Source organism: Triturus cristatus, chromosome 6 (assembly GCF_964204655.1).
Source record: "Triturus cristatus chromosome 6, aTriCri1.1, whole genome shotgun sequence".
NCBI classification, from domain to species: Eukaryota; Metazoa; Chordata; class Amphibia; order Caudata; family Salamandridae; genus Triturus; species Triturus cristatus.
Genome location: NC_140589.1, coordinates 385,941,026 through 385,962,495, shown reverse-complemented (window position 1 = coordinate 385,962,495; position 21,470 = coordinate 385,941,026). Strand labels below are relative to the sequence as shown.

General features: G+C 44.4%; 1 protein-coding gene across 1 annotated transcript in view; it reads left to right on the top strand.

Moving 5' to 3' along the window:
* TPO (thyroid peroxidase) overlaps positions 1–21,470 on the top strand; it is a 961,894-nt gene that overhangs the window by 525,865 nt on the left and 414,559 nt on the right. Inside the window, exon 11 of the mRNA XM_085609184.1 lies at positions 20,561–20,798. Coding sequence (XP_085465310.1) covers positions 20,561–20,798 — 238 coding nt within the window. The remainder of the gene's footprint in view (positions 1–20,560; positions 20,799–21,470) is intronic.

The window sequence follows — 21,470 nt, the reverse complement described above, 5'->3', positions numbered from 1 at the left end:
ATAGACCTATATGAAGATCTCTGACCTCCTGGTCAGTTACGTGCTCTCTCCTCCCTGCTGCTCCGCAATGAAGTACCACTGCCCTGGGCACTGCTGATAATACACCTACAAAAATGCCATGACGGAATACCACCAACACATTAGATCCACCAAAAGGACCTTCATCCAAAACAAGATCCTTGCCAAAGCCGGCAACTCCAAGCAACTCTTCAGCATCATCCAGGAGTTCACCAAGGCCCCCACCGAAACCACAGACATCACCCCTTCCCAGGACCTCTGTGACAAGCTTGGATCCTTCTTCCATCTGATAATCAAGGCACTCTAAGACAACTTCAACTAGACACCAAACTCCCAATTCACTTCCTGTTCCAGCAATGCCAGCCAGCCCAGAAACCTCCTCAACCATGAAAGGCATCCACTCAGAGGCCCCCATGGATCCCTGCCCCTGCATATTTTCTACAGAACCACCACCGCCATTGCGCCTGAACTATGACACATCATCAACACCACCTTCAAGACAATCACCTATCCCAACGACTGGAAACGTGCAGAAGTCAGACCCCTGCTCAAGAAGCCCTCAGCAGACCCCACCAACCTCAAGAACTACCGACCCATCTCCCTCCTCCCCTTCATGGCCAAAGCCACAGAAAAGACCATCAATACACAACTAACCAAATTCATCGAAGCAAACTCCATCCTGGACCCCTCCCAATCCGGATTTTGCAGCAACCATAGCACCGACCAGTCCTACTCGCAGCCACAGATGACATCCGTACCCTCCTCGACCAAGGACACACCTCGGCCCTGATCCTACTTGACCCCTCTGCAGCATTCAACACCATCTCCTACCCCACACTCACCGGCAGATTCCGCGACGCCGGCATACAAGGAGCCGCCCTCGACTGGATCCACTCATTCCTCACCGGCAGATTCCAAAGAGTCAGACTACCACCCTTCCTCTCTGAACCCACTGAAATCAACTGCTGAGTGCCCCAAGGATCATCGCTCAGTCCCAGGCTCTTCAACATCTACATGGCTACGTCGCAGCCAAGACCTGGAACGAGGTCCCGCTCAACATCAGACGTTCCCCCTCTCTGAACATCTTCAGGAAGACATTCAAGACCTGGCTCTTCGACTGAACGGAGCTGCTTACACCCCCCAGCACCTTGAGACCCTCACGGGTGAGTAGCGTGCTTATAATTCCCCTGATTGATTGATTGAAATTGTTTGCTACATTAGATGCAGTAGATTTCAATATGTTACCATACTTATTGCAAGAGCGCACACACAATCCTAATTATTTTAGCAGATGGAAATACTATTGCCATCCTAGTACACATGTAACTTCCCTTTACTTATTTCAGGTCAGCAATGCCCACCGACAAGATTAATTTTGCATAACAGTTCTAGTTTATTGAGGCTTGGAAACAAGCTCTTAATGATTCAATACCTATTTTAGGCCCAGAACCTAGCCAAACAAACAATAACATTTCACAGTGGATTACATTAATTCTTGATCAAGTTATCCCAGTAACAACTTATATCAGAAGAGTGAAAAATAAATCTGCACCCTGGTATACCCCTAACGTCCGCAAACTCAAACAAGATTGTAAAATAGTTTGCTTCCTATTATGGCCCAAATGAGGACAATCCGGATCCACTAAATAAATTGGAATCAGGACTATTGGCATCGAATGCCCCATCATACTTGGAGGTGATCTTAATATGGTCCTAAGTAAGGAGCTGGATAGAACCTCCAAAGTCAAATATGTTACCCCATCAAAAACAACAGCGGTACTTCAGACTTTAATCAATGAATTACATTTAGTTGACATCTGAAGACTTAAGATGGGAGACAAGAGGGATTTTACCTTTTTTAGCAAAAAATATGGTCATCACTCACGTATTGACTACTTTTTATTAGATCGTGAGCTGTTATCGGGGATGGACATGATCAAGCATGTACCTGCTATACTATCAAACCACTCTGCCGTACTCTTTTCGTTAAAACTTCAAGACAAGAGGGGTATAGCAAGATGGACCTTAGAAAGGACAACCTTACTAGACGAAAGGGTCCTGTCTAAGATGAAGGATGATGTAGCAGCCTTTTTTGACACAAATAATGGGTCAGCTAAAATCCAAATCATATGGGACGCGTTTAAGGCCTTTCTAAGATCTAGCGGGACTGCAATTATCGTGGGCAAAAAACGTAGTATGAGGCTTCAAGAGGAACTGTCCCTACAAGCCATAAAAAGTAAAGAGCAGGAGTTACAAAAGGCCTCATTAGAGAACCCAAGTATGGTGCCCTCACTCACTAAGCAACTAGAACAGTTGCAAGCAGAGTATCAAGGAGCCCTTTCAAGATACTCTCAGACAGATGGAAGGTTAGTAAGTTGCAGCACTTTTCATATGGAGAGGAGAGTGTCTGAAGGATTCACTTAGCCTCCCACTGAAGAATGCGGGAGTCTCTTGCTTGGGAGATCTCCAGTTGGGAACTGATTTAGTCAGGTGGGAGTTGTTGAGTCTGCTTTCAGGGGGCCAACTAACCAGATTCAAGTATTTCCAGCTTTCTGCTTGGTGGGCAACTCAAGATTGGAATGAGGTGGAGTATGATTCGTGGATGGACCAAGCAATTAAAGCTGGTATGGTTAAGAAAGAGGTTGCTCTATGGTATCACACCTTGGTAAACGCAGAAGATGATCTGAATAAAGACATTCAAAAACTTTGGGAAAATGAAAATATTAATATAAATATGAGTGAAATCTGGCTGGGTTCCTTTGCGATGTTAAGAGAGACAGTTAAACCATCATATCTGAAACGCAATCATCTCTTCACTGCCTATAGGGTATATTGGTACCTAGCGAGATTAGAAAAATTCTCAGGAACACACTATGCATGCCCACGATGTGGAGATCTCTCAGCTGATGACGTTCACATGTTTCTAAATTGCCCTAAGATTACTACGTTTAGGTTGGAGGTCTGTGAATTTTTAACGGTAGTTACAGGCTTTACGGTGAGGGTAAGTCCCCTCCTCGTATTTTTGGGTATTTGCCCAGATAATGTTACCAATGTTAGTAGGCTGGATGCAAGATTTATTTTTTATGTAATTCTTCTAGGAACACGGGAAATTTGTAAATCATGGAAATCGAGCATTCCACCACCTTTTCAGGAGTGTAAAAAGAGCGTTCTACATATAAGCTTACAGGACCTGGCATGTCACCCTAGCAGTCGAGGGAGAGTATGGATTAAGTTGGTGGACTGGATGCAAAACCTGGGGTCCAATGATTAAGCCAGTGAACAGCTGTCGGTCCTATTTCCCTTCTGTGTTACGCCAGTGAAGGGTGGAAGTGGAGACAGCTTTACTCTTGAGTGGAATGACTCCAACACGGCCTGGTATACCAGAGAGAGGATGGGAGTGTTGCCAACATGTAAATTGGCAAAATGAGGACAAAAAAAAAATAAAAATTGTGAAATAGCTGAAAGGGCCTGGAGAAGAGACTATGGGGAGGCCAGCAAACAAAAAAACAGAGAAACTATTAGAGTCTACCATGCTGAAATAAAAAAAACCTAAGCATCATACTTTGTGGAACAAATAAATTGTGCTGCCAATTCCTCGTGCGAAATATTCCAGATAGCCAAAACTGTATCAGAATCTTCCTCTACTGGCCCTCCTCCAGAACCCTTTTCATCTCAGTGTAATGACTTCGTAAGGTTCTTTCAGAAAAAATCCTTAAAGTTTACAGGGAGTTCCAACCACCCACGGTTCCCAGTAACGTGAGTCTCATGAAAGCCATGGGCACAAACCTGCCTATGCTCAGTGCATTCCCTCCTCTTAATCCTTCCCCTAAAGACCCAGCTCCTCCACAGATTCCAGCCAAAAAAGCTGACCAGATACTCCCTAACTTGTTGGAAATGGCTAACCTATCCTTGCTGGTAGGAACAGTCCCGGTAGCCTGGAAACATGCCATGGTCAAAGCATTATTAAAGAACCCTAATTTGGACCGCCTTGACTTTGGTAATTATCAACCAGTTTTCCTGCTTCCTGGGAAAAGTAAAACCCTAGAAAAACATGTCAATCTTGCGTAATCAGAATATTTAGAAAGTAACAATATTTTGCCCCTGACACAGACCGGTTTTCGAAGTTACCTCAGCACAGACGTAAGTATTGATGTTAGTAGAAGAAACTAAAACTGCTTGATCAAGGAGGCTCAGCAGCCATGATCCTCCTAGTTCTCAGTTCAGCATTCGATACGATCGACTATAACATCCATGCTGAAAGATTAAAGACAGCTGGTTTCTCACTAGTCTTTTCTTGGCTGAAGTCCTTTCTTGAAAGCAAGTTTTGCTAGGTCTTTGATGGAGATGGTACATCAGAGATGTTTCCTCTAGAATGCAGAGTACTTCAGAGCTTGTATTTGAGCCGTACTCTATTCAATGTTTACATGAGGTCACTTGCAGAGATCGTTCATCCATTTGCGACATCAGTAGTGTATTACGCACTTGACACTCAACTGGTCTTCACTCTCACTCAAAGCCAGAATACCCAACCTCCCTTTGCACTAGGCTCTTGCCTGGAAAAAGTTGCAAGTTGGATAAACAGCTCCTGCCTTAAATTGACTGGAGGAAAAACAGAGCTCATGTTGCTATGCAAAACGTGTGGCCCTCATTTATATTGAAATGGCCAAGTTGTCTAGGCCCCCCCCTCCTACCACAAAAACTGCTATAAAGAGCCTTGGTATATGGCTGGACAAATCCCTGAACATTAACACCAAAGCAGTAAAGCTGTCAACCATCTGTTTTGACCTACTAAGGATGCTTCAAGAAATTGTTCCCCTCCTTCCTCCCATTGTGAAGAGGCTGGTGGTCCAGGCTATTATTCTTTCTCGCCTGGACTATGACAACTCTTTATACTTGAGTTCCCCAAAGACCAGATTAGAAAACTGCAGGTGATCCAGAACTCAGCTGCCTGTCTGCTGTGCAATCTACCCAGACAACAATCTGCCTGACAAGCCCTGGCTTCTTTTCATTGGCTCCCAGTGGTAGAGAGGATCAAGTTTAAATCACTTTGTATTGCCCACAGAGTACTCCTCAACAGAGGGCTCATGATCTCCTGTACTTTAGCAGCCCCCTACCTTCCCAAAAGAACTTTGAGGCATATCATCAAGGACTGGCAATAACTATCATTAAGCGCGCTTAGCGCTAGGATAATTATCGCTGGGTCACGTGGAATTGTATCGCGTGCTATTAGCAAGGCTTATCTCAAAAGCGATAAAATTCCAAGCGCTAACTGCCAAATGTGGAAATCCAGCGATAATCTCACAAAGTTTGGCGATAGCTTGCTGATAGGGCAAGGCATACTTAGCCATGATATCCACCTTACATAGGATATCATGGCTAAATCAGTCTTGAAGCAAGCGTAAGGAAAGTAGCGATAACAGAGGTTGTCGCTACTTTGCTTGTCGCTCTGTAGGTTAGCGTGCCCATTGATTATTGGAGAAATGTCGCTTAGCGACATTTCTCCAGTTATGTCAGGGCAGGAATGCCCACTTTGCATCAAATTAGAGATGCAAAGTGGGGCGTTCAGTAAACAGGCGCTAATGCAAGGATTCACGCAATAGCGTGACCTTGCTGATAAGGCGATAAAGTTATCGCCGCTTTTTGTCCAAAAACGGACGCAAAAGCGGCGATAATTTTATATCACCTCCTTGATGATATGCCCCGTAGTACTTCTCCTTGGCCCATCTAGCCATAGTTCCTAGGATCATATTGACAACATTTGGAGGGCGTTCTTTTTCCTATAACACGGCTAAACTTTGCAATTGTCTTCCGCTTTCTCTTAGATCAGCTAAAATGAAAATTCCCTTACAAAAATCTATTAAGACCTGGCTGTTCCAGTCCAGATCCCTCTAACCCGCTCTAACTCGGTTATGCTGCACTAGCAGCGCTGGGAAGCCTAAGGGTCGCCATGAGCTATGTAAGTGCAATATAGAATAGAAAAGAATTGTTTACAGTTTGGGTATTGGGTCATTTGTCCTTTTCCCTGAGGTAGAGAGTTCTGATTAATTTTTAGACAGTTTGAGTCCTACAGTAAACCTCTGAGTATGCATGATGCACACTTGGTCCTATGTGGGCCAAATTGCATCATGCATGCGTTCATGAGTAGGTGAGGCCACTTACTTTCACTACTTACATCAATAATCATGAGTCCCCAGATTAAAATAACAGTTGCGACCTGGAATGTCTGAAGACTAACACAATTGTTAAAAGGTTCAGTGCCAATGCATTCCTGAGATGCAGGCGGGGAGGTAATATAGCGTATCTGCCAGAAACCCACTTGTCAGCACCAGGGGCTAAACTACAAAAGAGATGGAGAGCCATGGTTTTTCACACGACATACCATGAGTACCCCAGAAGGCCACTAATTTGAATAAGGCAAAGGGACTCCCTTCTTGTTAGAAAGCAGTATATAAGATTCCAAAGGAAGACATGTCGTTGTGGAACACAAGCTAGATAGTGTTTCAAGTATCCTGGTGGGTACTTATGCCAGTAACATCGATGAGGCTCCTACCTGACCACACACTCCACCAGACTATCAAGGTGGGCGCACGTACCTTGGATACTGGGGGGCAATTTTGAATCTGTGCTTAATGTCACTCTTAGCAGATCATAGCTGCCTGTGCCACGTTCCATCACAGTACAAAACTTCAAAGCTTTAGCAAACTGAACACACCATTGGTCACTGATTGACAACTGGTGACATAGAAATGCAAATGTGCAAGAACACTGCTTTTATTCTCCACTTCATGATCTTCATATCAGGTTAAATGGCATTTTGTGTTCAGAAACAATGACACCAATGATAACACACTTAACAAGAGGGTAAAACAGTGTTGGACCATATTCCACCGTTTACAGGGTGTTCACGGAGCAGCGCTCGCTCTACCCTCATTGAGAATGAAGTTAATGATTTTGAAAGGGACTTTTTTCAGGTTGGCCATGTTCAAAATATTGATACATATTTTACTCAAAAAGCGGAAACGGCATCATCATCAAATTTTGAATGAGACTCATTCAAAGTTAAAATCAGGGGATTATGCATAAAAGGTGCAGGGGGCTTGCCACACCATTGAGAGGTAGGAGAACATTTGAGAATTTCCAAGTACACTGGGAAACAGCCAATATGCAGAATGAGGTGCATAAGTGATTAGTCATGGAAGCAAAGAAAATATGTAATACTGCTCAAATGATTAAGAAGTATGGACATAGCTAACACACATAGGACACATGTGGAAGGGGTCAGGGGAGACGATAGGCAGATTGCTCACTTGCTTGGTCAGGAAAGAAAACACAAGATCCCACATAGCAGCAATTACGTCAATACCCACTCATACAGTTTACAGTGAGACAGAAATACATGCTGCCTTCACTATCATAAGTGGAACTACCTAGAACTACCCCTGAACACAGAGAGGTACTAAACAGCCCGATCAGTAAATTGGAATTAAAGGAAGAGAGCTTGCACTTTGCAAGACTCCATGGCCTGTATTGATGTTATTTTATTTCCGCTCACACAGCGTGCAGTTACACGGAGCTGTAGGGGCTCTAAAGTGAGAATAAAACACAGAACAAAAGAGCTGAATAGTTGAATAATGTTGTAGTTAAAGCAGACTCAGGATTGAGCCAAAAGGGTGTTTGCGGCTGAGCGAAAACTTCAAAGATTAAGTTCAGTATGGATTGTAAGGCACGAATAGGTGTCTCGGGTCCTTTACATGACTTATGCGAAATGTTTGGCCTGCAAACTTAACTCACTATACGAGATGCATATGTAGATTGGGGAACTGCCTCCCACAATCAGAGAAACCCAAATAGCACCACTGTCTAAACCCAGTACAGGCCTCCCTGAACTATGATTTTACAGACCTCTTCCCATCCTGCATTTGCACTACAATATACTGATTGCCATTTAGCCTCTGCCAGGCCTGCCATCTTTGATGCACACAGATCAGTGCAGCTTAATGCTGGGCGAAAGTGTCTTCTTTACTTCTTCACAAACTTATTTTTGTCACCATAATTCATAATGTGTGCTCTACGTCATATTGGCGAATATGACATGGATTACTGGCAGGTGCAAAGTCTCCTGGGTTAACTCAAACTACCTATAGACAGGGTCGGGCTAGGTGCCTCTAGCTTTACGGATTACGACCTAGCAGCCTAGGTGGATTTGCTGTTGGTTAGCTGGGCATGAACTGGACAGGTAACCCACCACCAGCTTCCCAAATTAACAAAATGCAGGAATTTCTCGTTACTGGTGCTCCATACCCATGAGCAGCCCTAGACTGCTGCGAGTGGCTCTTGACTGGTATAAGAGAAGCCTCAAGCTCACAGTGAACGTGGCTTCCTGCGCTCAGGTGATTCCCTTATGCAGAATTCCCAAGAACTTCTCTTGGAAGATCTGGAATGTTTGAAGCAGGTCCTGTTTGAAGGAGGGTCCCAAGCAACATCTGACACAGTAGAGGAGCAGTCAGAGTAACACAGAGAACAATTTGTAATGCTCAGAAGAATTGTTCTGTACTTGAGGGTTATGTGAGACATATAGGACACAGAACCACCTACACGTTCAGATGCTCTCTGTTATGGGCAACAGCATTTAATATCATGGCTCTACTGGGATCTCAGACTGGAGCTGACTAACACAAACTGAAAGTGGACTGGCAACTGACGTAGGCAGGAATCTTTTTTGACTCAGAGTGGAACAGGATTCTTGCTTATTCCATGAAAGCTCAGTGCTAATGTTACACTTAGTAGACTAAACAGAAGTTCCCAGCCTCTAACTCTGGGTACCCTATATGTCACATTGTAGCAGCAGGGATCAAACACGGTATGTGACTGCCCCCAATTAAGGGATTACTGAATGTGGGCGACAGACATTTTGACTGACACAACAGACAGGTTAGGTTTGCTGTCCATGCAGAATTGCATACTCGGGCACCTGACTTGATCGAAAACATGTTAAGTGATAACGAAGTTCCTCAACCTGCCTTCAATATCAGAAAAGAGAGTTGAATACTATGAAGTGGAAGGCTAGCTCCTCTCAGATCGTATAGAACGGGCTGACCTGCATCCTTCTCTGGTCTGTGGCAGTGGGCGCTGAAGACGAAAGAGACCGTATAACATTCCCAAGAACGCACCAATGGAACCAATTAATTCAGTCCATGAATTTGAGCATGTGAGGATACAAACCCCCCTCAGACAAATACTAGTGAATCACACACATTGGTCAGATACACTTACCACACATGATAGATGCACTAAGCCTTACTTATTGATACATATCCCCTCTGCAAGAGATGACATGATCTGGGGCAAAACAGAGGCCATCGTAGCCCCCCCCCCCCCCCCAGTGCGTGGGGGCTCCACGTTTCCCTACACTTGAAAGGACCCCTCTGCCCACACTGAAGTGAATGCTGAAGCGCAGGATAAATAGGCCTGAGAAATACACCACTGCCCCCTGTTTAGCTTCAGCCTTTATTTGGGCAAGTAGCAGTGTTGTGAAGATCTCGTGCACAAAAAAGAAACAGTTGCAATTTACAGCTTTTGTTTCACGCACGTGTAGAGAGGCCTGGATGATGAAAGGCACCCCTGCGTTTATCTGTGAAACTCAGCACTGGGTGTGCAGAAAGAAACAGTCCAGAGAACGGCGACCAGGAGAAGGTCAAAAGGCAGAGAAAGAGAAGCAATACAGAGAGACTTCAGAGAGAGAGAGAGAGAGAGAGAGAGAGAGAGAGATGATAGAACTCTATGTGTGGGTGTGTGTGTATGTGTGTGAACGCAGAGGGGCACAACACAACCCAAACATCCCCCCACCACCATGGTGCAAGAGGCCCCCTGGGACCCATCAGCGACGCAGCTTACTTTTCCTGACAGTGCGATAGGTTGACACTGGTCTGCTGAAATGTAATAAGTTATTGTGACATTTTAGGAAGCCACTGATTCTACAGGAAGCCAGGCCAGCGTCTTTAAAATTGCAGAAGTGGGCGAAAGGCTCTTGCTGAAGACGTGGATGGATGACTAAGGCAGGATTCATTATTTGACTGTGGACTCTCCCACATTCAGCCTACACCCTGAGTAAGATGCCAGTATCTCAGTCAGACTAAAGAGGCGGCAAGCAGCAAAGAGCTGCATTTGGGCTTCATGCATCCCGGTCTTGCAGCAGCCTTCTCCCATGCCCTATTAGCACCGATCAGCTGCTGAAGGGCTGTGATTTGTAGAGATTAAAGAAGTAGTGAGGCTAGTGCTGCACCAGTTGGTGTCCCCAACAGCTGAGTCCACCAACAGACTTTATATTTCCAGCTTGAGGATGCATAGAGTTACTTGCAGGCCCTAGTGGTATTGGGACCATACCACAGATCCATTCATTATGCCTCACAACCTCTAGCAGTCCCACAGTGCGGGGCAGGGGCATTGTTCACTGGGGTCCCTTCAAGTACTGAACAAGGCAACTGTTTTAACAATGCATAACAGCTGATGGATTCAGGGTACGAGTTGCTCCTTTTATTGCTCAGTCTTGCTTTTCAGAGGTGGGTTTTGCCGCCCCCCCAACCTAGAAGTAACATCTGACCACATAAATGCACCTACATTACCACCAGAACACAGCGAGTTAAGAATTTCCTAACTCAGACAGAAGTACATTTACCAAAGATGTGTATTGAACATGTTGCTCTGGTCTGAGAATGGGGAGAAGAACCAAGCAAGTTCAGATCCTTTGAGTATGTGAGTGGTGCTTTCAGCTCGGACTATCAGTCCATAGGTATTGTAGCAGTGTGGCCCTGTGGCTCAGAGCCCTGACTTGCAGCCCTATCCCAATTATTCTCTGAATAGTGGACATTGCTCTTTTTAAATGTAAGTTTTTCCTCCATAATTAATGAAAACTGGGGGAGAAAGATGGGACAGCTTTTCCATTTTTCAAACTGCGCTACAAATGAGAGCACCACACTTCTTTACAATATATGCTTTTCTTCTTGTAGGAAACCACTGAAAACTCTTGTGAAAGCTCTCAGAGCAGAGCTCATCTACTCGAAATAAAGCATACATTTAAAAGACCATAGTAACACTGCTTCACACTGCATTCAGTGTACTTATTCCAAGTGTCTTCCCATCACCTTGTAAATCACTACTCTCAACACAACATCCTTCTTTTTCCTTGTTGATTGCCCTACTTTTCATTCTGTGGGCTGCTCCTCCATCATCTCTCAACATGTAGGTTCCATCCTGCTTTCTTTGCTCCTGTTAGAAATGGGATTTCTGGTTGGCTAGGGCTTGCGCCAAAGCCAGGCAGAAACCACCACTCTAAGTCAGGGCTGGGGAGTTACACGCCAAACCTAACCCCTGCTCACCACCTTGGTATCTTGGCACGAGCAGTCAGGCTTATCCCGGAGGCAATGTGTAAAGCGTTTGCGCACACACCCAGCAACAACACCCAAGGCCCACCACAAAAGAAACTCCACACAAGGTTATATATAAAAATAGCCTTTGTATCATAATAAACACATTAGATAATATTCACACAATTTACACTGTGCCAACTGGCACTGGGCGGAATTTACAGGGGACTATTTACACAAGACAGGGCCACATGGACCACTGTCAGAATCATCACAAATCACCAAATTGTAGATGTAGAACAAATAATAACTGTAGCGCACAACCAGTAACCACTGGTAGAAGGTTATTACACCCTACGCAATCCTAGACAACTTAGGCATAGATCACGCAGGGCACCATGAACACACTAGCATAACCTATACTAGGAAAAACCCTCCCCTACGCGTAGGCACAGTTAGAAATAAAAAATAGCATCAAAGCAATACACATGGTGCAAAAGTACACATGTAGGAATAATCATGTACCCTAGGTGAGGGCACAACACAGAAAACTGTCCCCAGGCCAACTTGGCCTTTCAGGGGCTCAAACACCCTTTGTCCACAGAGTCAGGGCTGGGCTGCCAACACAGCGTAAGCAACAGGGCACAGGGCCACAACCTAAACGTTGCAGCTGCCCACTAAGTGCTGGGCAGCTGGGGAGATGAGCCTGGGCACCACTGTGCCTTTTAAATCAAATATGCAGCACTGGAGCCACCTAGGCTTTGGAAGTAACTATGCCCCAAATGCTGGAGCGCACTGGCGCTCTAGATTAGCAAAAAGAAATATGCCCCCTTCGTTGGAGCGCACTGGCGCTCTAGATTGATAATGCCCCCTTCGTTGGAGCGCTCTGCTGCCAGGTGGGGCCGCTCATGGACTTAGGCACCGGCAGGGTGCCCTTTATGCCGTCCCTCTTGGGGGGGGGGGGGCTCCTTGAGGGAAGTTCTCACCTGTTGAAGCATGGGAGACCCGCACCGTGCTCGCGCCTGGCTTCACCCGGTCCCCCTCCTCGGGACCGGGACTCGGTTCGGCGTTTGCCTCCCCCCTCTCTTCCAGCTATGGAGGAAGGCGGACAGGGAGCTTGCGAGGCTCCGGGCAAGCTGCGCGCCTCAATGCCCCGCCCACCACCAGGCGGGACTTCTTTTTGCATCCGGGTCGCCGCAGGCAGCGCGGCGGCCCAGGGTTCTCGGCGACAGCGGCGATACGGGGTGGGCTCCCGTCACAACTATGTCATACGCGGGGTGGGCACCCGCCAACGGCACCGCAATGCGGGGTGGTTACCCGCTTTAGAAATAAGTCTGGTACACAAAACGGCATAGATGCAGGGTGGGCTCCCGCTCGGTTTCCTTCGCGCCGAGAGGCAGGGTGGGCACCTGCCTTTAGAAATAATCCTTGAAGGTGGCAATAACGTGGGGTGGGCTCCCGTTTGATAAAGGGCAGTTGCGGGGGAATCCCACATGGTGCAGCTTTGTGCTGCTGCTGAAATTGAAAGCGCTGCTCCTCAGGACGGACAGGCGCTCCTCAGGCAATCAAAATAAAGCCCTCCTTGGTAAGGGAAGACAAGGCGCTCCTCCCCATATGGCAAGGTCCAGGGAAAGTCTTGGGGTGCAAGGGGGGGCAAAGGCTGGGCCCAGGGGCCAGCTCACAGGGCCCTCCAGCAGGGAGGCAGTCCCCAGTGGCGGTCTCTCCTGGCGCCCAGCAGCAGCAGGCTCCCCTCGAGTTAGGATCAGAAGAACACTTTACATGGGGTCACAGCCCCTTTTTATACACAGGTTACCTTTGTTTCAAGGTGCAGGGATGGGGCGAACCAGATGCAACTGGTTCTTGAGCACTTTGTTTTGCTCAGCCCCTCTCCCTATTCACAGAACAGGCCAGGGTCATCAGTCACACCACAGGGGGCGGAGCCAGCATTGTGTGGGGAAAGCCCAGCCCTATTCAGGTCCCAGGTGTACTCCTCCCACTCATCATCATGCACACCAGCCAATCACACGCCAGACAGTCACTGCACATTTATGCCAGTGTCTAGAAGGGGCACTTCTACACTAGCTACAGTAACGCCACACACATCATCGCGCAGCATTCACTCTCACGAGTTCGCACATACCAAACTCGTCCCTGCACTCCCCACGCATCAGGAACTACCAGGGACACACACATTCCCCATGCATTCCTATGGGAGGGCAGGTCAGTCTCATTCAATGTAACCCAGAGCGCACGCACTTTACACTGGGACACAGTGTAAAAGCGCCTAGAGGCCTAAAAGCACTCACAAAACATAGGGAAAAAGCTAAGATAATCGCAAAAAGTTTAGGGGTGACTCTGCCTGAAGGAAGTGACTGTAAATGAGGAAAGTGACTGTAGAGAATGTTTATGCATGTCTATGCCTGACACCTGTCATACAGTTGCATGCACACACCTATCCCTTTTGTTTGAGTATTTCATGAAGAAGATTAAACCTAGTGTGTTGATAAATTGTTTGGATGAGGTCAACATGCAGCACATTTGAGACGGGGTCATAAAAACTGTCTGGATGTTTGTCTCATAAGTTTGAGTTCCATTTTTCTATTATATCAAGAGGGGGCAATGGTCATATGATGGTAATGGAAAATGTATCTTTGCCAGCAGTGACAAAAACCCTGTGCTTGGTCTGTCTTTTAGTCTCTTAAGATACCGTAGTGCCATCTAATCATGTCACACACAGAGCCCACGCTAGTATACTACCTATTAAATCGTCTGCAGGTGGTTCAAAATGCAGCAGCGAGGGCAGTTCTTGCTGTTGGACCTAGAGCCCATATGTCCTCCCATCTGAATACTTAGCATTGGCTACCAGTAAGACAGAGGATTTGTTTCAAATCCCTGGTTTTAACTTTCAAAGCCTTGAATAATATTGGAGCCCCATATATCAGAAATAAAATCCAACCTTATAAACCCTTCAGAACACTGCGCTCATCATCCCAACAACTAATAATTGTGCCCAAATTCCACCGTTCTCATAAAGGCGGCTGCTCTTTTCAAGTGGTCGCAGCCAGATTATGGAATATCCTCCCTCTTATCCTGTGGCAAGAATGTGACCTCCTCAACTTTAGAAGAGGCTTAAAGACCTGGCTTTTCCAGAAATAGTGTGGCTGTATCCACGTTTGCTTTTTTGTTCTGGGGTCAGGCTAGCGCCGGGACACTCTGTGGAGTAGCCGCGCGCTTAAGAAATACCCTATAACATAACATAACATAAAATATATAAACACTTCTAGCCTACATTCTCTTATCCTCACTGCTTTCTCTTATTAAGAGTTACTAAAGCTGACATACTTGTCAGTATACTTCTGCAGCTTCCCTTCTCTTCCATCGGATTCCTCTAACCCATTGTCTCTCCATGAAGCTCCTTGTGTGTATGAGTGTGTATGAGTGTGAAACTCATTGTGTATGTCCGCCCATGTAGGCTAAAAATGTGTTAAAGTGTGAAGAAAAGTGTTTGTGAGAAACCGTGTTGGATATTATTAGTAAGCATGTGTATGTAAATGTTTGCGTTGATAAGTAGACATGCATGTTTGTGTGAGTGCTAGGATATGTGAAGTGCATCTAAGAGAAACTGTGAGACAGAGCTTGCAAGAGGCAGTTCAAGACCGGCTATTCATAACGTGCTAGAGTCTACTTTGGTTATGGTAGCAGGAAACATTTAATTTACAGAGAGATGTGCAGAACTGCCGTCCCTCATCACCACTATGTCGCTTTTTAACTTGACTGCTCTGCACCAAAATGCTCTATTTTGCACAGTTTTTAAAAGGACTCTTGACTGAGACCTCTTCAAAACTTCCTATGAAGGTCATATTTAGGACTAATCAGGCTATTGTCAGTTTTGCTGTGCTAATGTACCTTGAGATACACAATATGTAACCTATTTTTCCAAAATTTTCCTTTGAGTGAGCACCTTAGCCTATCTCTAAATATAGTCTTTAGATTTCGCCAATTTCAAAGTGCTTTTACTTTTTAAAATCATGTCTGCCAAATCCTAATGAAAAACAGAATTTATATGTTGCAAACTTCATTGTCAGATGAGGATTAGTTAGTCTTTTTAAAACAAAGTAGGCCGTGGAGACATGCTAACATTCAGCATTTGAACTGCATGAATTTCAGAAGTCCTTCACTATATCCTTCAGGGATGGCCATCACCCTCCGTTCCACCACTGCAAGCAACACAATCGAGACAGTATGCCTCTTCTGTTAAGTGATGCTCCATCTATAGTTGCATAATGGAGAAGCCACCAATTGCATAAAGGGTATGAATGCTCATGTATTAATGCACACAGACCCATATTCAAAAATATTATTTACATTAACATGAAAGGTTATAGGGGCAGGAGACACAGTGAGTTACAATACACAGAGAGCTAATCTGTCAAAATATTTCACTCTCTCTTCATGTTCGGGATATATTCAGGATTCCTCCTGAAACTTGATGATTTCCAGGAAGCTTGTTAGACACTCGTTTTGGAGTCTTTGGCATGGTAACAGCAGGGGATAGGATGTCATATGAAAAAGGTAACTGCCAGTTTGAGAAGAGAAGGTGGTGATTCTGTATATAACACACAGCTTAAAATCCTTGAAGGATAATTCAGTGTTTTAATGTGGCAGCAACAGCAACCTTTGTATAACTGCATTTGTGGTAGATAATGGACCTGAGGGATGGGGAGAAGAGGTGGTTTGCCCAGGATCACACAATTTGTTTGTGAGTGGGAGCTAGGGTCATATACCTATGACAGCAATGTCTGGGCCTTTGTCTTTGGTTCGAGTTCAAATGGAAACCTGCCTTTTCTGTTGTAATGAAATTTATGATATTCAGCGTATTCCCTTAGACTGTATTGACCAATAAGTGGAAAGGTAGAATGATAGAAGACCATTATGTTCAGTATGAAATCAAATTATATTCAAATTATATTCAAATGGTATATTGCCTCTAAACTTGCCTTATGTTTGAAATCAGAAAATAATCTTATTAATTTCAAATGAAGTATGCTATAGTTCAATCTTGCCTGCCTTTATACCTGAAAACAAAATTAAATGCTTATAGAACATGAAATAGATTTTGTGTTTGAAAGTTTCTTAAATGTACATGCCAGTAAAAATAAATGTGGTCCAATACCACATGTTATTTGAAGCAGTTTGACTGAGATATCCGCATTCGCCCATTTATCACCTTCGTTGATGAGAAAGCATTTTTTGGCCTTCGTGTCTTTTTAAGGCAGGGGCATGCTATCAGCCTCATAATTTGTAAATCAATCTCATAATATTAACTTAATTTATATGCAGTGCTTCATGCCACTGTAAATATCACATAAATCATTATTTTCTGAAGGCAAAAGGGGGCGGAACATGGTGAGGGGGCCCCATCAGCATATCTTGCTGGGGGTCCCTTCACGTTTTGTTACTCCACTGGCCATGATGTACCCCATTTGACAGACATCATACTTATTACATCATCCCAACTATACAAATACGCACTGAGATGTGAATGAGCACCTCTCTGTCTTAGACACTGCGTGATTATGCGCATGCAGGTCACTCCTAATACAAACTGTGCAAATTACGGAAATGCATCTATAACAAACACACCGTGGATTTGTTTGATTGTTACATTTTGTTTCTCTCTTTTATTTACTTCTCTTCTTTACACATACTTTTATAATTGTGGTACCGACAATGTTTAAATCACACACTGCAATTATATGTACACATTGAAAGTAAATTCAAATTACATTGTCTTCTATCATTCTTAAAAGATGATTATAAAAAAGGATTCATTTAATCAGTGGTAACTAGTGGAAATATTATTTTGAAACAGGATCTAATCTCACTCAGACAATTTTACCTACATAACATAAAGTTCACCTTGTTGAAAACTTAGGGCAACATGACTATACCGGTTGGCCTCGTGTCCGACCGGCACCGTAGTGGAAGCAGGACTGCCCGACAAGGAGTCGGTGGTCCCACTGCTCTTATTACAATGTGACTGCCTTTGCGGTGGTCGCAAAGTGTATATTTTCCATTGAGGCTTGTGCTTCAGCACACGCCTCAATAGAAAATGTACACTTTGAAAACATCCCTGCACCATGTGGCAGGCACAATGAGGTGCCTGCCACATGGTGCAGGGATATTTAGGCCTCATAACAATTGAAGTGAAGAGCTTTGTGCGTCAGAACAGCAATCTTTAACTGAATACGAGCTTCGAAGGGCAGCCATTTGAGAGATTTTAGGACTGGGGTTATGTGCTCATTTCGCTTTGAGCCTGTAACCAGTCTAGCCGCAGAGTTCAGCGATACTCTTAGAGGAGCCAGAATGTATTTGGGTAGGCCGCAGAGGGTTGCTCTGCCATAGTCAAGCCTCGGCAGGACAAGCACTTGGACCACCTGCTTGAAATCGTTTTGTGGAAGAAATGGTTTGATCTTCCTGAGTGTCCTCATCAAGTGATTTGCTCCCTTGCGGACCTTACTGATGTGATTTTTCATGTTCAGGTGCTTGTCCAGGGTGACTCTGAGTGATTTGGCTGAGTCAATGATAAGAGGAGTGCAGTTGAAGGCAGTGAGGTGATTCAACCAAAGGTCAAGGTTGGGGGTGTGGCTTGGAGGGGAGATGACCAAGAAGTCCGTTTTGGAGGTGTTGAGCAGGAGATGGTTCTCAGTTAATCAGTTTTGAGTAGAGGATAGGGTCGTGTTGAGAGAGATTAAATTTTCCGGGGAAGAGATTTTCACATAGATTTGCGTATCGTCTGCATACATATGAAAGAGAGTGTCTGTGGAGTTTAAAGAGTTAGCTAATGGTTCCAAGAACAGGTTGAAGAGGATAGGAGATAGGGCGGACCTTTGGGGAACCCCCATGTGAACTGGAGAGGGCTGGGGGAGAGAGTGGTTTGCCTTGGCCCTTTGAAATCTGTGGTGGAGGAAGGACGAGAACCACTGTAGCACCTGACCAGAAAAACACATCCTGTTTTCCAGAATGGAAAGGAGGTTATCATGATTAACCGTGTCGAATGCTGAGGAAAGGTCCAGGAGGATCAGGAGGCAGGATTCGTTTTGGTCAAGCATTTTAAAAATGTCATCCATAACGTGAATGAGCGCCGATTCGGTGCTGTGCTCCCTCCGAAAGCCAGATTGATGCTGGTCAAGGAGTTGGTACTCCTCTATGTGAGCACAAAGTTGGGATTGAACGCATTTTTCAATGAGTTTCGCTAGGGTGGGAATGTTGGAGATAGGACGGAAGTTATTGAGATCAGCTCTGTCTGGGTTGTTTTTTTTTTTAGTATAGGTGAAACTTGAGCTGCCTTTAGGCAATCGGGGATCGTGCCTTGAGAGAGTGAAGCGTTTACAATCCTTGTCCAGGTGGGAATGAGAACATTCTTGATTTCTTTGAAGATGGCTGGGGGCAACGGATCATTGAAGTGGTTGGATGGGTTTATGTTATGAAGGATCTTGGTGATGTCTTTTTCACTAAATTGGGTAAAGGTGCTCCAGGACGCATTGTTCTTGATGTTCAGGTTAGTAGAACTGCGTTTTTCACAGAGCTCAAGTCGTGATCTGTCACTGGAGGAAGACAATAGAGCCTTCTTAGAGGTGAGGTCAATGGTGATGAGTCTTGCTTTCTCAGTGCAGAAAGCAGCAAGTTTTTCGCAGGAGGGAGAGCTGCCACCAGGATAATAATTTGTTTGTTGTAAAGGCTCCTAGCCTCTCTACGGAGTTTTAGTTGGTCCGCAGAGAGATTGGATCGCCAGGAACGTTCAAATGATCTCAGGTTGCGGCATTCCATGTTTAAATTGTCATTATACCAGGGCTTAGATAATTTTGTTGAGGCATTTTTTTGTTGGATTGGAGCGAAGTCATCCATGATGTTGGAGATGGTCGAATTGTTGGAGCCAGTGACTGACTGCACTTCGACCACATCAGCTAGGGAGGAGAGGGCCGATTTACAGTGGAAAGCTATATCATCTGAGTTTATTGATCTGAGGTCCCTTTTCCAGATCTTTACTTTTGTAGGTTGAGCCTTCCTCAACGACATCTCCCTGTTGATAAAAGAGGATGCAGTGGTGGTCGGACCAGTCACAAGGGATAATGGAATCCAAGGTGATGGACTGTTCATTTGAGATAATGAGGTCTAAGGTTTCTCCTTTTATATGGGTTGGTTGGTCACAGTGCTGAGTCAGGTCTTGCTCATTTAGGAACGATTTTAGGCAGGATACAACGGTGTCATCGGGGTTCGACGAGTGGAGGTTGAAATCACCAAGGAAGATTTGGGCCACAGTTGAATCAACATTGATGGAGATGATTTCCATTAGTTGCTCAATAAAGGAGAGCTTGTCTCCCGGGGGGTGATAGAAGGTGTGAAGTTTACAAATCGGTAGGTTCTTGCTTGAGATGCTGAGACAAAGGTATTCACAGGAGGAAGGCATAGAGGACTCACATTGAGAGATCGAGATTGTGTTTCTGTGAATGCAGGCTAGGCCACCGCCCAACTTAATCTAAATGCAAATGTTCCATGACACCATTATAAATGTGGTGATAAAAATTATACTGTCTTCTTTGCTGGTACAGAAGATACGCAGATAAGACATCACTTTGTTGGAGAAAGAAAATCCTCTGCCTTTTGCATAAAATGCCAAATGTTCCAGTGGATTCTATTCTAGAGACTTGCTCCACAGATTCAAGGATTTTTCTCTCCAACGCAGAAAATATCAGACCTTCATGTCTTCATAATGAATGGCTTGTGTATCCTGATGATACCAGTAAAGGATGCCCCGGGGGAACACCACCTATTCTGCATTTTAACCTGTCACATTGACTTCTGAAAGCAGGTGAAATATCTGGGTAAAGCTCTACATAAAAGATCAGAAAAAACATATGGGGATCACAACTTGTTTTGGGAACATTCTTCACCTTTCATACATGATCCTCTTAATCTCTGATCAAGGAAATTGTTGTCGTTGGACAATGTCTACCTATTTACACATCTGCTGTGCATAATATTGACTCATAAAAAATATACAGAAAAGAAACTGATGTCGTGTTGCTTGTTGCTTTTTTTGTCATTCTTCTATAAATGCTAATTCACAGAGGGTCACTAAATTCAATTGGTTTAAACACACAATTTTCTTTCTTTAGGTTACAACGACTGGAGGGAATATTGTGGTTTACCAGCATTGGTGACGAAACAAGATTTGAGCACCGTGGTTTCAGATACTAAATTGGTTGAAAAAATAATTGAGTTATATGGGCATATTAATAATGTTGATGTCTGGGTCGGTGGTCTAGTGGAAAACATTATGCCAGGTGCGAGAACTGGGCCACTGTTTGCATGCTTAATTGGTAAGCAAATGCAAGCACTGCGAGATGGCGACAGGTGAGCATATAATGTCTCACAAATGTGTATGTTAATGTGAAAATGCAAGCTTAGTTCAGGGGTATAGGAATGAAAGAGTACCCTTAAAATAGATTTTTACCATTGTTGGAGTTGCAGCCATCCCATTGGATTTTATTCCTACTCAATATTACCCGAAGGAACCATTCAAAAATGTCTATGTTGCTGTACGTTGCAGTAAAATACAACTTTGTCAGTGAAATGCATGTTGGCCTGATTAAGACTATGATGGACAGTACAGCGTCACAAACCGCCTTGTTGGCAAAACAGAATATCTTCAACAAAAATATTATGAGACCAGAATATTATGAACAGTGTCAACAAAAATATTGAATTTAAACATAGGGAGCCCATTCGTCACTATAATTATTTCTAACAAATGACACAGCACTATAATGAAGCATGACACCTGGGATGGTGATAAAGTATTTGGACCCATCACACAGGTGATGAGGTAGGAATAGTCTGAAGCTAACTTATTTCAATGGATCCAATACATCATCCGTATTCAGTTCTATACTCTGGTGGGTCTGATAGTCCCATGTAGAGGCTTCATTAGAATTAAATGTTTGTACATTTTTCCTGAGTTGTACGGGATGTGAATACATTCACTAAAATAGTGAAAGACATTTTTCATCTTCTCCTTTTATTTTT